Raw genomic sequence first — 12,306 nt, forward strand, 5'->3', positions numbered from 1 at the left:
GCGGCGGCGACTCAGCGCTGCCTCAGTCTGCAGCGGGCAACCGAAGAGTCGCGTCGTGCCCGAGAGCGCAGCAGTGCTCCTGGGCCCCGCGCGGTCCGCCCCCGCGGCTCCTGACCCGACTGCTCCTAGGACCCCCTGCCCCGCGCCGCAGCCATGAACTACCTGCGGCGCCGCCTGTCGGACAGCAACTTCATGGCCAATCTGCCAAATGGGTACATGACAGACCTGCAGCGCCCGCAGCCACCCCCGCCGCCGCCTGCTGCCCCCAGCCCCGGAGCCACGCCCGGTCCCGCGACTGCCACTGCCGAGAGGGCCTCCGCGTCCGCCCCTGTGGCCTCTCCGGCTGCCCCTAGTCCCGGGTCTTCGGGGGGGGGTGGCTTCTTCTCGTCGCTGTCCAACGCGGTCAAGCAGACCACGGCGGCCGCGGCGGCCACCTTCAGCGAGCAGGTGGGCGGAGGCTCTGGGGGCGCAGGTCGTGGGGGCGCTGCCGCCAGGGTGCTGCTGGTCATCGACGAGCCCCACACCGACTGGTAAGCCACTGCCGCGGACGTCTTCCCGCGGGCCTGGGTCCCCAGATCGTTCCACGACGAGCACTTACCAAGCACCGCTTGTGCGCCAGGCACCTGGCCCCCTAGCCCAAACCCTTTTCCTTTAAATTATTATGCTGGGTGCTTCCTGTGTGCCCCGCCCTTGCCCCACACCCGGCCTTCTCGATCCATACAGGAGCAGTTATCGGGCGCCTGCTGTGTACCTCCTTCCCAAAAGCCTTGGCTTCCGTATATCCTGTGAGCATTCAGGAGCCTAATGTGCCTTGCCCCCCCCCAACCCTCACCCCAAGGGCCTTGTCCTTTAATGGATCTTGTGAGCATTTATCAAGTACCTAAAATGTGCCTTGTCCGGGAGCCCTTCCCCAAAGCCTTTGGCTTCCATGAATTTTGTGAACATTCATTGAGAGCTTGCTATGTGTCTTGTCCCCCTCGAACCTTGTCCTAAGGCCTTCTCTCTAACAGATCTTGTGAACATGTACCCAGGGTGTGGTATGTGCCCCATCCCAACCCTCCCCCAAAAGACCCTTTAAGCTATTCAGAGAACATTGATTGCCTGCTACGTAGCTCTTCTCACTGAAAGTGTTGCCTTTACTGGATCCTGTGAGCCTTTATTGAATGCCTTCTGTGTGTCCCAACTCTAAGTCCCCTCTCCAAGGGCTTATTTCTCTAAAGGATCTAGAAAGCATTTATTAAATGCCTGGCGTATGCCCTACCTCCAAACCCCTTTCCAAACATATTTTGCTCAAATGAGTCCCATGAGCATTTTTTAACCTTCTGTGTGTGACTCATCTTCAGACTCTCCCCAAAATCCTTTTCCTCCAGTGGATCTAGAAAGCATTTATTGACTGCCTCATTTGTCCTCCATTCTCAAGCTACTTCAAAGACCTTTCCTTTGGTAAACCCACCTAGCATTTATCACCTGCCTGCTGTGTGAGCCTTCTCTAAAGCTTCTTTCCTCCAGTGTATTGAGCAAGCATTTATTGTGTGCCTGCTATTTGCCCCATCCCCAAACCCTTTCCCCAGTGGCTTCAGTCTGCATGTGTTGAACACCTTCTGCATGACCCAAGGTGTTCAACACATGCATAGACCTTAGACCTTCTCCATAAAGGCTTGCCTCCAGTTAATACAGTGGTCAAATATCTAACACTTGTTGTGTGCACCATTTCAGTCCTCTTTCCAAAGGCCTTTTCTTTTTAATCACCCCTTGGAGCATTCGTGGAGCACCACCGTGTGCCTGATTCTCTGCCCTCTCCACAAAAGCCTTTCCTTTCGTTGATGGAGAATCAAGCTTACATAGATCAAACTTCTGCATCCCCATTCCCCTTCCCTGAAGACGTTTCCTCCAACGGATCCAGTGATTGTATGCCCACCCCTAGCTCCCCCCGCCCCAGAAAGACCTTTCCTTTTAATGGATCCAGTGAGCATTTATTTATGTATTGTCTGCCAGGTGCTCAATTCTAATCACCTTCCCCCAAAGGCCTTTTCCTCCAGTGGCTCCTGTGAGCATTTATGGAGTGCCGTCTGTGTGCTCTATGTTCACACCTTCTTCCCAAAGTCTTTTTCTTTTAGTGGATCCGGTAAGCATATATGCAGTGCCTGCTGTGTGGAGGGAGTAGACACCCCTTCCTTACCCCTAGAAGAAACTGTGCTGGTCATAAAGCCTCTCCCTAGGGTCCTTTCTTTTGATAAATCTAGAGCCCAATTTATAAAGATTACCCCTTTTCCACTCCCCTCAGTTTCCCAGGATTCCCTCTCCCAATCTTAAGTCCGTACCCCAAAATGTCTTTCTTCTACTTAAGCCAGTAAACACTTACTGAGTTCCTACTGTATAAGAGCCATTCTCAACATCTTCTTTCCAAGTCTGAAAGTTGCTGCCCCGTCTCAAGACCTCTCTCTCCAGGGGTCTATTTCAGCCTAAATTTATTGAGTACCAGCTTTTTACTGGTTAGATCACCCCTCCCCCCAGGAGCCTTTATCCAGCAGCCTTTCTCTATTCAGAGCCGTTTATTCATTCTACCGGTATTTATTGCATAGTTTCCATGTGTCAGAGTGTGGGAGGCATCCATTTAGCATTACTATATACTAGGAAGAACCCTCCTTCAGTTCCCCTTCCTTCTAACCCCAACCACCAGCTGGATTCTCTATACATTTTCTCCATTCAACCCCACAATCGTTTAATAAGCAGTTATTGTATACTAAGGACCCCATATTCAATGCCTTTCTCTCTCACTCTTGAAGCCCTGATTCCCCTTCGACCATCTCCATCTGACCTTTGACACTACGCAATCTGGAAAGCTCACAATGTGCACCTACTGGATTCTGGCTAGGTCCCCTCCCGCACTTCATAGCCATCTTTCCAACTGCTTCCCCCACACACACAATTAATCCAGAGAGCATTTATTAATCTCTGACTATGTTCTTTTCAAACAACCACATCCCTCTTTTCTCCATCAATCCATAAAGCAGTTCTTGAACACGTACTATAATTCCTCCACCAACACCCACCCACACAGGAGCCATCTTCTTAGCTAAATTTGCTCATTGAAGTCAACAAACCTTAATGGGACCCCTGCTGTATATTGGTAACCACTCTCCTTTAGACTTCACTTCTCCACTCCTATACTCCAGGAAGTTTCTTTGCTGCGTTTTCCTTTGTTCCATCAAACATTTATTAATCATCTACCGAATACTGACAAGACCCTCCCCCTTTCCATAATTACAACTCCAGTGTTTTCCATTTTTTCTAGGTTGTCCAGCAAACATTTATTGAGCTCCTGTTAAATTCAGTGAAAGATTCTTCCCTTTCCCTTCTGCATCTCAGAAACGCCCCCCCCCTTATCCCAGCAGCTGCTCTAGTCTTTTCTTCTAGTCAATCTAGCAAATGTTTATTTAGTGTCTACTATAGATGGGGTGGGATGGACAAAGGGAGAGGGCCTGTGTATGCACACTAGGCTCAGCGTGGGGAAGAGAGACCTCTACATCACCTGCCTGCAGATATTGCAAGTACCAGCCGAGCTTTGGGGATTTCCGCCTAGAATAAAGGAGCGTTGTGCAAACTCCGTAATGGACTGCACACCTAGATAGAGTCTGACACCTTTTCCATCAAACCTCACCACTCTCACTCTTTCCTGGGTCTCAAGTCCTCTGTGGCTCACGGTTGCAAACTCTGAGCTGAGAATCATCTCCCCTTTTTAGAGATAATTTAGCCCACTGGGAGGGTGGGTCACCTATAGGCTTGTGACCAGCACTTCATTTTCTTTATGCAGTAGTATAAATGAAAATAGAATCTAACAAGAATATATTACACATAGTAAGTGGAATTATTACTATTTAGTGGAACTGTTACTCCAAGAAATAGAATCAGCAATGTATGCCATATATTATATATGACATATGCTGTATCATGTATTTGCTATATAATAGGTTTATAGTATATAATACATATATGTGTGTATGTTTTTCTTCATGAAATGGGATAAAATAGAACAGGAAATATTAGACCCCATTGCACATAGTAAAGGTAATCATTTACTGAAACTTTCATTCCAATTATATATGTATGTTTATATACCTTCTAGGTACATATACACTTAGTATGTAATATGCAATATATATATGGTATGTTACATAAGCCATACTATATTATATTTGCTGTATAACATTAGAGGTGTCATGTATATATTACATATATAGGGTAGGTTATTGTGTATCTATGTATATAGTGGGTTATATAAACTATATCTCTTCTTGTGGCTTCTTTTCTTAGACTTCCCTGGAAGCAGGCCCTGAGACTCTGAGGTTTGTGTGCAGATTTATTGGGGAGAGCTCTTGGGAACACCACCTGTTGCGGGGGAGGAGTGAGGGAAGCAGGATTTAGCAGAGGGAAAGGTTGAGCTATGATGCAGCCACAACAGAAGCCTCAGCCCATCCTCTGGGGGAGCTCTGGAGCTAGGATGACCCTTCAGAGTTACCTCCATTGAGGCGGGGTATCCAGGCTTCTGTATCCTTACATCAGTCAATCCTTAGGTGCAGGCTACCCCCTGGAAGGAGGCATAGTCTTGGGGAAGGCAAATCCTTGCAGCAGAGGGCAATTCCCAGTGAGGGACAGCACCGTGAGCCTTCAGCAGCAAATCTCCCCAGAAGCTGGGAACTAGATGTGAAGGCCTGAAGGTGAGCGGGGGTGGGGGGGGTGGGGAGGTGAGGATCTGAGGGGAGCACAGAGTCCACTCCTTGTACTGCTCAGATTCACTTACTTCTTAGAGTAAGTTCGCCCCATCTGGGCACAGCATTTCTGGGATTGTAATTGGTCTGGTTTTCCAGGGGAAGCTTGAAAGAGCACGGTTAGTGGGATGGACCGTAGACTCTACTGCTGCCGTTAATAAAAGTGGCAGAAATAAATGAGAAGCATTGTCTCCTTCCTTCTACTATACATTCCAGGTTCCCCTTACCCTCAGCTAGCGCCTCTCTTGGTCTCAGTGGCTTACCTGATGAGTGACTCATTCCCTCATCCTTGAGGGATCCCTGAGCCCTTGGTCCCCATGCCCTTCCCAGGCTCTGGTTGCTGTCCTTGTTCATTTCCCTGCAGAGTTGTGCAAGGAGTACTCACAGACAGCCAAGTGGATCGCCTGGGTGCCAAACTTATCCCCCCCACCCCCACTCCTGCCTTGTAAGAGCAGCCCCACCTCCTCCTGATGTTCAGGGTCACATACCCCTGCGAAGACAGTGATTCATTCCTCTTCATATCCATCGGCATGTGAAACGCAGGTGTCCAGATGGCATCCGTAGCTTAGAATGTAATAGGATTCTTGCTGTGTTCCCTGGTAGCAGTGTTCCCCCTTGGAGAACCAGGACCTCTAACCTTGCAGAGCCTTAAGGGGATGAGAAGCACACATTCCAAAAGTGGATCACTGGGACTGATGGTAAGCTGGGCCTCTCCTACTTTCACCTCCAAGTTCCCAGACCCATGTGTTCTACCTACTGGGAACACAGCACAAAGAATGGGCCGTCGATGTAGGGTGTTTTGGAGGATGGTGCCCCATTCTTTCATGGTATCATGTCCAAGCTAGGATCTTAGCTGTGGCTAGTTGTTCAAGGCCAGCAGCTTCTGGGTGGTGTGGTATATAACATCATCAGTTGACTCCATGGTCCTGGGCCCACTCTGGCACCTCCTTTGCTGTCGTGTCCTTCCGTTTGATGCAGTGTTATGAGGGATCTCATACTGGTGGGTCAAACATTGTGTAAGCCCTTGGGCAGCGATACTGGCTATGGCCCTGCAGTCAGGAAAGGCAAACCCACATGTAGAATATTCCAGTCAAAATGAGTCATCCGTCTTTCCAGGGTGGAAGGGGCCCAATGGAGTCAGCTTGCCACAAAGTGGCTAGTTGGGCTTCTTAAGGGATGGTGCCATGTCACAGGCTTAATGTTGGTCTCTGCTGCTGGGAGATTGGATATTCAGCAATAATGCCATAGGTTCCACATAGAGCCTCTATCTCTGCTCCTCTTGCTACTTCATTCATGTGCCCATCTGCTAGCGCTGGGGTGGCTGACTTGAGAGGCTGGCTGACATCATCGGGCTGACTCATTCTGTCTACCTGGTTGTTTAGTGCCGCTTCCATTGTGGATGCTGTCTGGTGGGTGTTAACACACAATGCACAGATCTTCACTCCTCACTTTTTGCCCACTCCCATGTCCACCCACATTTCTGTGTCCCAGACCTCCTTGTCCTGATCTTCTTTTTTTAAGTTTTTATTTAAATTCCAGCTAGGTCATACACAGTGTAATATTAGTTTCAGGTCTACAATATAGTGATTCAACACTTCCGTACATCACCCGGTGCCCATCACCTATTTCCCCCATCTCCCCGCCCCTCCTCTGGCAATCATCAGTTTGTTCTCTATAGTTAAGATTCTGTTTCTTGGTTTGCCTCTCTCTCTTTTTCATTTTGCTCATTTGTTTTGTTTCTTAAATTCCACATGTGAGTGAAATCACGTGATATTTGTCTTTCTCCGACTGACTTATTTCACTTAGCATAATACTCCTTGTCCTGATCTCCTAATATTTTTCCTTCAAGGCCTCTGATCAGCCAAGCCACCCATCACTGCCCATCAGTGAGTATATATTCTAATCTTGGGCCATTTCCCTTTCCCTGTTAAGTAAATTACCGGGGGCATAGCCCGAAGCTCTGCCCATTGGGAGCTCTGCCACTGTCTTTCAGGACCACTTCGAGTGGGGCTATAGTACAGCCCCTGTCCCTTTTTTGCTTCTCCCCACATACCAAGCCAGTCCATTTGTGACCCAAGCTTACGCTTTTTCTTCCTTCCTTCATCCACCGATTGTAAGGAGTCCCCTTGGTGAGCTGAGGGAGTCGCTAGGGCACCAGCGTGGATGATACGGGCATCGAGATTACCTGCTCAGGCAGCTTGCTCAGTCTGGCTTGAGCCTGATCCCAGCCGCGGGGTCCATCTGATGTTATTACTTGGTGGGCCCGCAGGACCCAGCTCACGATGGGGCACCTGGAGGTACAGTCACTTGGTGCCCCATAGTCAAGCATTCTGTCTCTTCTGGAGCCCAGGAAGTGTTTCTCAAGAGTCATGTAATTCTCTGCTGCAGATGGCCTGGCCTTGCCCCAGAACCCCAAGGGCCTCCCACTCAATCTTCCCGTAAGCTCCCACACTGCATCTTTTCCCACTACTGACTTATCCGGTATCATAGGATCTGCCAGGTCATATGGCCTAAGTGGAAAGACTGCTGGCACCATAGTCTGGATCTGCTGCCGAGCCCTTTCTGCTCTGGCTCCCATTCAGGGATGGCAGCCTTAGGTTGCACCTGAAAATGAATCAGAGCAGTATCTCCAGGTGTGGAATATGTTGCCTCTAGAACCTGAAGACACCTACCAAGTGTTGTGCGTTTTTTCTCATGGTGGGAGCTGTGAGATGCAATGCTTTGCCCTATTATTTGTGTGGGGGGGTTGTCCTGGGCCTGCATTAGACCACTGTACCCCTAGAACTTTTACTAATGCGGCAGGCCCCTGAGTCTTTGTAGGGTTGATCACCTACCCTCTGGAGTGCATGCGTCTTACCAAGACAATGTGCTACTCATCTCTTGCTCATCTTGCCCAATCAATGTGATGTCACTGATAAAGTGGTCCAGTGTGACATTCTGTGGGATGTCCAGATGGCCCAGTGCCTTTGGACCATATGATGACCCAGGGTGAGAAAGACAGCATAGGCCCGTGGCAAGACCATCAACAAATGTTCTTGTCAGTCTCATGTGAACATGAAATGTCGCAGATCCTCTTTTCTGATTAGAACAGAAAAGAGTGCATTCAGGAAGTCAGCGGCCACCTGCCGGACCTGAGGTCTGCTCTGGCAAAGTACAGCTGCTTCCCTCGGGGATACTGCTTGGTCGAGCTTGCAGGAGTCTACAAACATTCTCCAGGAGCCAAACTGGTCAATTCAGTGGGAGATATGATGGGACTAACACCCCTGCAATCCTTTAGATCTTTCAAAGTAGCGTGAGTTTCCACCATCACCCTTGGGACAGATATAATATTAGCTTGGATTTGCTGACTTGATCAGGGGAGGGTTGTGTAGTTCCAGAGACACCCATTTGGACCTCCCCACTACAATAGCTCTTACCCCACAAGCCAAGGAACCCACGTAGGGGTTCTGACAACTACAGATATGTCCAGTTTAATTAGGCATTCACGGACTGGGGAAGTGACCACGGGGTGGACCTGTAGACCCAGTGGACTCACTTCGAACAGGACCTGGGACAGGACTTCATTTACCACCTTTCCACTACTGTGCTTCTCAGCATGGCTGGTGCCACTCTTACCAATATATTCCTTATTGATTTTGTAAGTTGGGTAGATCCTCTGGGCCTTCCCATAGAACAGTCAGCTGATGAGTTTCCTAGACTTACGTAGTATGTCTTTTCTAACATGTCTGCTTCGTTGAGTCCTTTGATCCTTTTTTCCACAGTCTGCCATGGAAGATCTGGCATTTCCGCCAGTGTGGACCACTGTTTTCTCCAAGCTTCCACAAGTCATCCAACAGTGTATCGGCAACATCTCCTAGAGTCCTTGCCAGGGTTTTAAGTTCTGGGTCCTGGGAGAGTGCTCCAACGTCATGTTCCACCTCTCTGGTCCATTGTCCTTAGGAACCAATTTCATGCATACTTTTACAGCTCTTGTCAGTACATATTGGCCAGATTTTTCAGCTTCTGTGTATTATTTCTTTCCTTCCTTTGCAAGCTTAGAACCTCTCCAATCAGGTGTGCTATGATTTGACTCTGCTTATTGATCTGGTTGCTAAGAGGGGAAGGGGGTAGGTTCTGAAAGGGGCAAGCATTGTTTTATAAGGCACCTGCTTCATTTAAGGCCTCTGTATTACCTTCAAGCAGAGGAAAGGTCTACATTCTAACAAGGAGGAGGGAGCTGCTTCTGCAGGCCCAGTGGGCTCAGGTGAATCAATAAGTTTGAGATGTTACATGCATCTTCCCGGATATCCCTACCCCAAGTCTAAAGGCTTCACTTGTCCTTTTAGGGCCCTGATCATGGCATAGGAGATGTGCTAGGCCTGAGAACTCAACCTTCTCTGAGGTCTTGCTACACTTATGATTATGCCCTAACCTCCTGGGTCCCCCCCTCTGTCTGCCCTGCAGTTGCAGAAAATTGGGGTTTCCTTAAATGTAGCCAAGGGGGTCCTCTGGCTTTCACATTTTGCTTTGGATTAGCGATTACTCACCCTGAACATGTCACATATTTCTTCAGCTAATCGATGGTGTTTAGCAAATAGTCACTGGAGTCTGCTTACCATTTCCCTCACGCCTCTCAAGTGCCAGGGATATTTCACCAACTGGTGCATTCCCTTCCACCAGTATCTCATTACAGTTCACTCTCAGTAAAAGTTGCTGCTACCCCCAAACCCCAGGGGCCCACCCTGTAATTCTCACACTCATGAGAATGAACTGCGCACTGCCTCTTTTCCCACTACTGACACGTCCAGTATCATGGAATCTGCCAGATCATATGGTGCAAGTGGCATCCTGCCAGCACCACAGCCCAGACCTGCTACAGGGTGCTTTATATTGCTACAGCATGTTAGGGGCTATCCGTGCTCCCCCCTCCCCGACAAATGATGGTTCCTCATTGCCTGCTGGCTGCTGGGTGACCCAATTCCAGAATGGCGTTAGAGTCTTTTTTTTTGTACTTTGACATCTCTGGCACACTGGTTTAGGTTGGGTTCTCAGGAAACAGATTTTGAGGCAGGCGTTTGTATGCAGGAGGCTTGCTGGGGAGTGCCTTTAGGATCAACGCCTGTAAGGAGGGCAGGGTTGGGCAGAGGGGGACGCTGGTCCACAATGCAGCTGCATCAGAGGCCTCAGCCGATCCTCGGGGGACCTCTGGGGGTGGATGGTCCTTCAGAGTCAGCCTATACTGAGGCAAAGAGGCCAGCCTTTGTACGGACTCATAGACCAGATATAAGACATGGGCGGCCTGAAGTAGGTATAACCTTGGCCAAAGCAGTCCTCTATGAGAGAAGACAGATCCCAGTGGGACATAGCCCTCAGCTGTCAAGAGCTGATATTCAGGGTGCATTGGCCATGAAAAGGACATCTGAGCAGAGCACCACAGTATTCACTACACTTATGGTCAAAAAAGTTTGAAATATGGAGCGCCTGGGTGGCTCAGTCGGTTAAGCATCTGCCTTCGGCTTAGGTCATGATCCCAGGGTCCTGGGATCGAGTCCTGCATCGGGCTCTCTCCTCAGTGGGGAGTCTGCTTCTCTCTCCCTCTGCCAGCCTTTCCCCCTGCTTGCTCACGTGCTCTCTCTCTCTGTCAAATAAATAAATAAAATTTTTTTAAAAAGTTTGAAATACAGTGATATAACCTACACTCATCATTATTTTATAAGTGAAAAATGTGCAGGTCTCAGAGAAATTCTCTTCCAACACTTGTGAGGGGACAGTGTCAGTAATGGAGTGTGTGTGTGAGAGAAAGGCGGCGGGGGGGGGCGGGTAGGGAGGGAGAGAGAGGGAGAGGAGAAAATGGCTGTGCTTGGGGTCTTTGGGGTTGGTCAGTGAAGTCTCCAGGGCCTGTCTGTGCTGTCTGTGTCAAAGGCAAGCCTGGGAGTGGCTCCTTTCGTCATCCTTCTTGCGTGCGACACCTGACTGGAGATGAGCTTCCGTGTGTAGAGAAGCCTGTTGGGTCGGAATCCTGGGCCTGGGGGAGGATGCCACTGGAAACCAAGCCCAGCCGGTTGGGCCCAGGGAGAGTGACATGGCAGTTCACACTGCATCCGCTGTTGCTCCTACCCGTCTTCCCTCCTGTGGCTTCCCCTCGCCCTCAGCCGCATCCCTCCCCACACCCATCATTGCTGGCCGGGGGCTTCCATCCCTAGACCCACCGCCAGCCTGTCCCCCTTGGTCTGCTCCTCCTTTTTTATATAGCTGCCCACCCACAGTTGGGCCCCTCACAGCGCACAGCCATACACGGACAAGTGTGATCCCCCATGGGAAAGGGCCAGAGAGCAGAGAGATGCTTCAGGCCGCACAAGCAGACACAGGCAACTGAGGCATGCCCGGGCACACTTCATATACACATATTCACTGCGGGTTTGTTTTGCCATTTACGAACCTCCATGCAATTCCAAAGTACATTAACGGCTTATGAAGCCCTCCACCTTTGGCAAAGCTTTTCAAAAACATTTCTGGTAGCGGTGTGATGAGCAGACCACGCTCTGGGGAATGCCTGCCTGCCGGCTGTGATTTGAGGTCTTAGTTTAGAGTTCACAATGTCCTCTGACATTTACACACCTCCATGAGCGATCACAACAGACTTTATGGTACCCAAAGCACTGTTGAGCTTGGCAAAGTGTTTCAACAATCACGAAGCACTTTATGGCTCTGAAGGGGCAACAGGGTCAAAGGACTGGCCTGGGTTTTGTCTTCCTGAGATTGACGGCTGCGCTCTGCTTTTCTTCTCCAGGGCAAAATACTTCAAAGGGAAAAAGATCCATGGAGAAATTGACATTAAAGTAGAACAGGTTAGTTGGGGCAGATGGACCTGGGGGTCAGCTGTCCAGACCGAAAACTGGATGGTTGTTTTTGTGTGATGTGGGTGAATCACGGATTTTTTTTTTCTCCTTCCTAGGCTGAATTCTCTGATCTCAACCTCGTGGCTCACGCCAATGGTGGATTCTCTGTGGACATGGAAGTTCTTCGGAATGGGGTGAAGGTCGTGCGGTAAGTAGAGAAAGGTTAACTTGGTGTTATGGGAGAGGAACAAGGACTCCCTTAGAGCTGAGGGAGAGCCCCCACTTCCCCATCCATCCTTCTGTGAGCAAGAACTTAGGTATTTTACAATAGCCAAGATATGGAAACAACGTAAGTGCCCATTAGTGAATGAATGGATAAAGAAGATGTGGTGTGTATACACTATGAAATATTATTCAGCTACGAGAGAGAAGGAAATCCTGCCATTTGCAACAACATGAATAGACCTTGAGGACATTATGCTAAGTAAGATAAATCAGACAGAGAAAGACAAATACTGTATGATATCTCTTGTCTATGGAATCTAAAAAAGCCAAACTCAAAAACAGAGTGAAATGGTGGTTACCAGGGGCTGAGGGGTGGTAGAATAGAAGAGATATTTAGGGGCGCCTGGGTGGCTCGGTCGGTTAAGCTTCTGCCTTCGGCTCAGGTCATGATCCCAGGGTCCTGGGATTGAGCCCCGCATCCAGCTGCGTATCGA

At 49.3% G+C, this 12,306-nt stretch overlaps 1 protein-coding gene across 2 annotated transcripts in view; it reads left to right on the forward strand.

Annotated features, from left to right (window-relative positions):
- SYN1 (synapsin I) overlaps nt 1-12,306 on the forward strand; it is a 48,641-nt gene continuing 36,335 nt past the window's right edge. Inside the window, exons 1-3 of one of the 2 annotated variants that reach the window (XM_025857937.2) lie at nt 1-530; nt 11,539-11,596; nt 11,704-11,795. In XM_025857937.2, the coding sequence (XP_025713722.1) occupies nt 154-530; nt 11,539-11,596; nt 11,704-11,795 (527 nt within the window). In that variant the 5' untranslated portion in view covers nt 1-153. The remainder of the gene's footprint in view (nt 531-11,538; nt 11,597-11,703; nt 11,796-12,306) is intronic. The other variant, XM_025857938.2, reaches the window with a different exon arrangement.

Source organism: Callorhinus ursinus, unplaced genomic scaffold, assembly GCF_003265705.2.
Source record: "Callorhinus ursinus isolate GAN/ISIS: 27379988/994484 unplaced genomic scaffold, GSC_fseal_2.0 scaffold16, whole genome shotgun sequence".
Classification (NCBI taxonomy): Eukaryota; Metazoa; Chordata; class Mammalia; order Carnivora; family Otariidae; genus Callorhinus; species Callorhinus ursinus.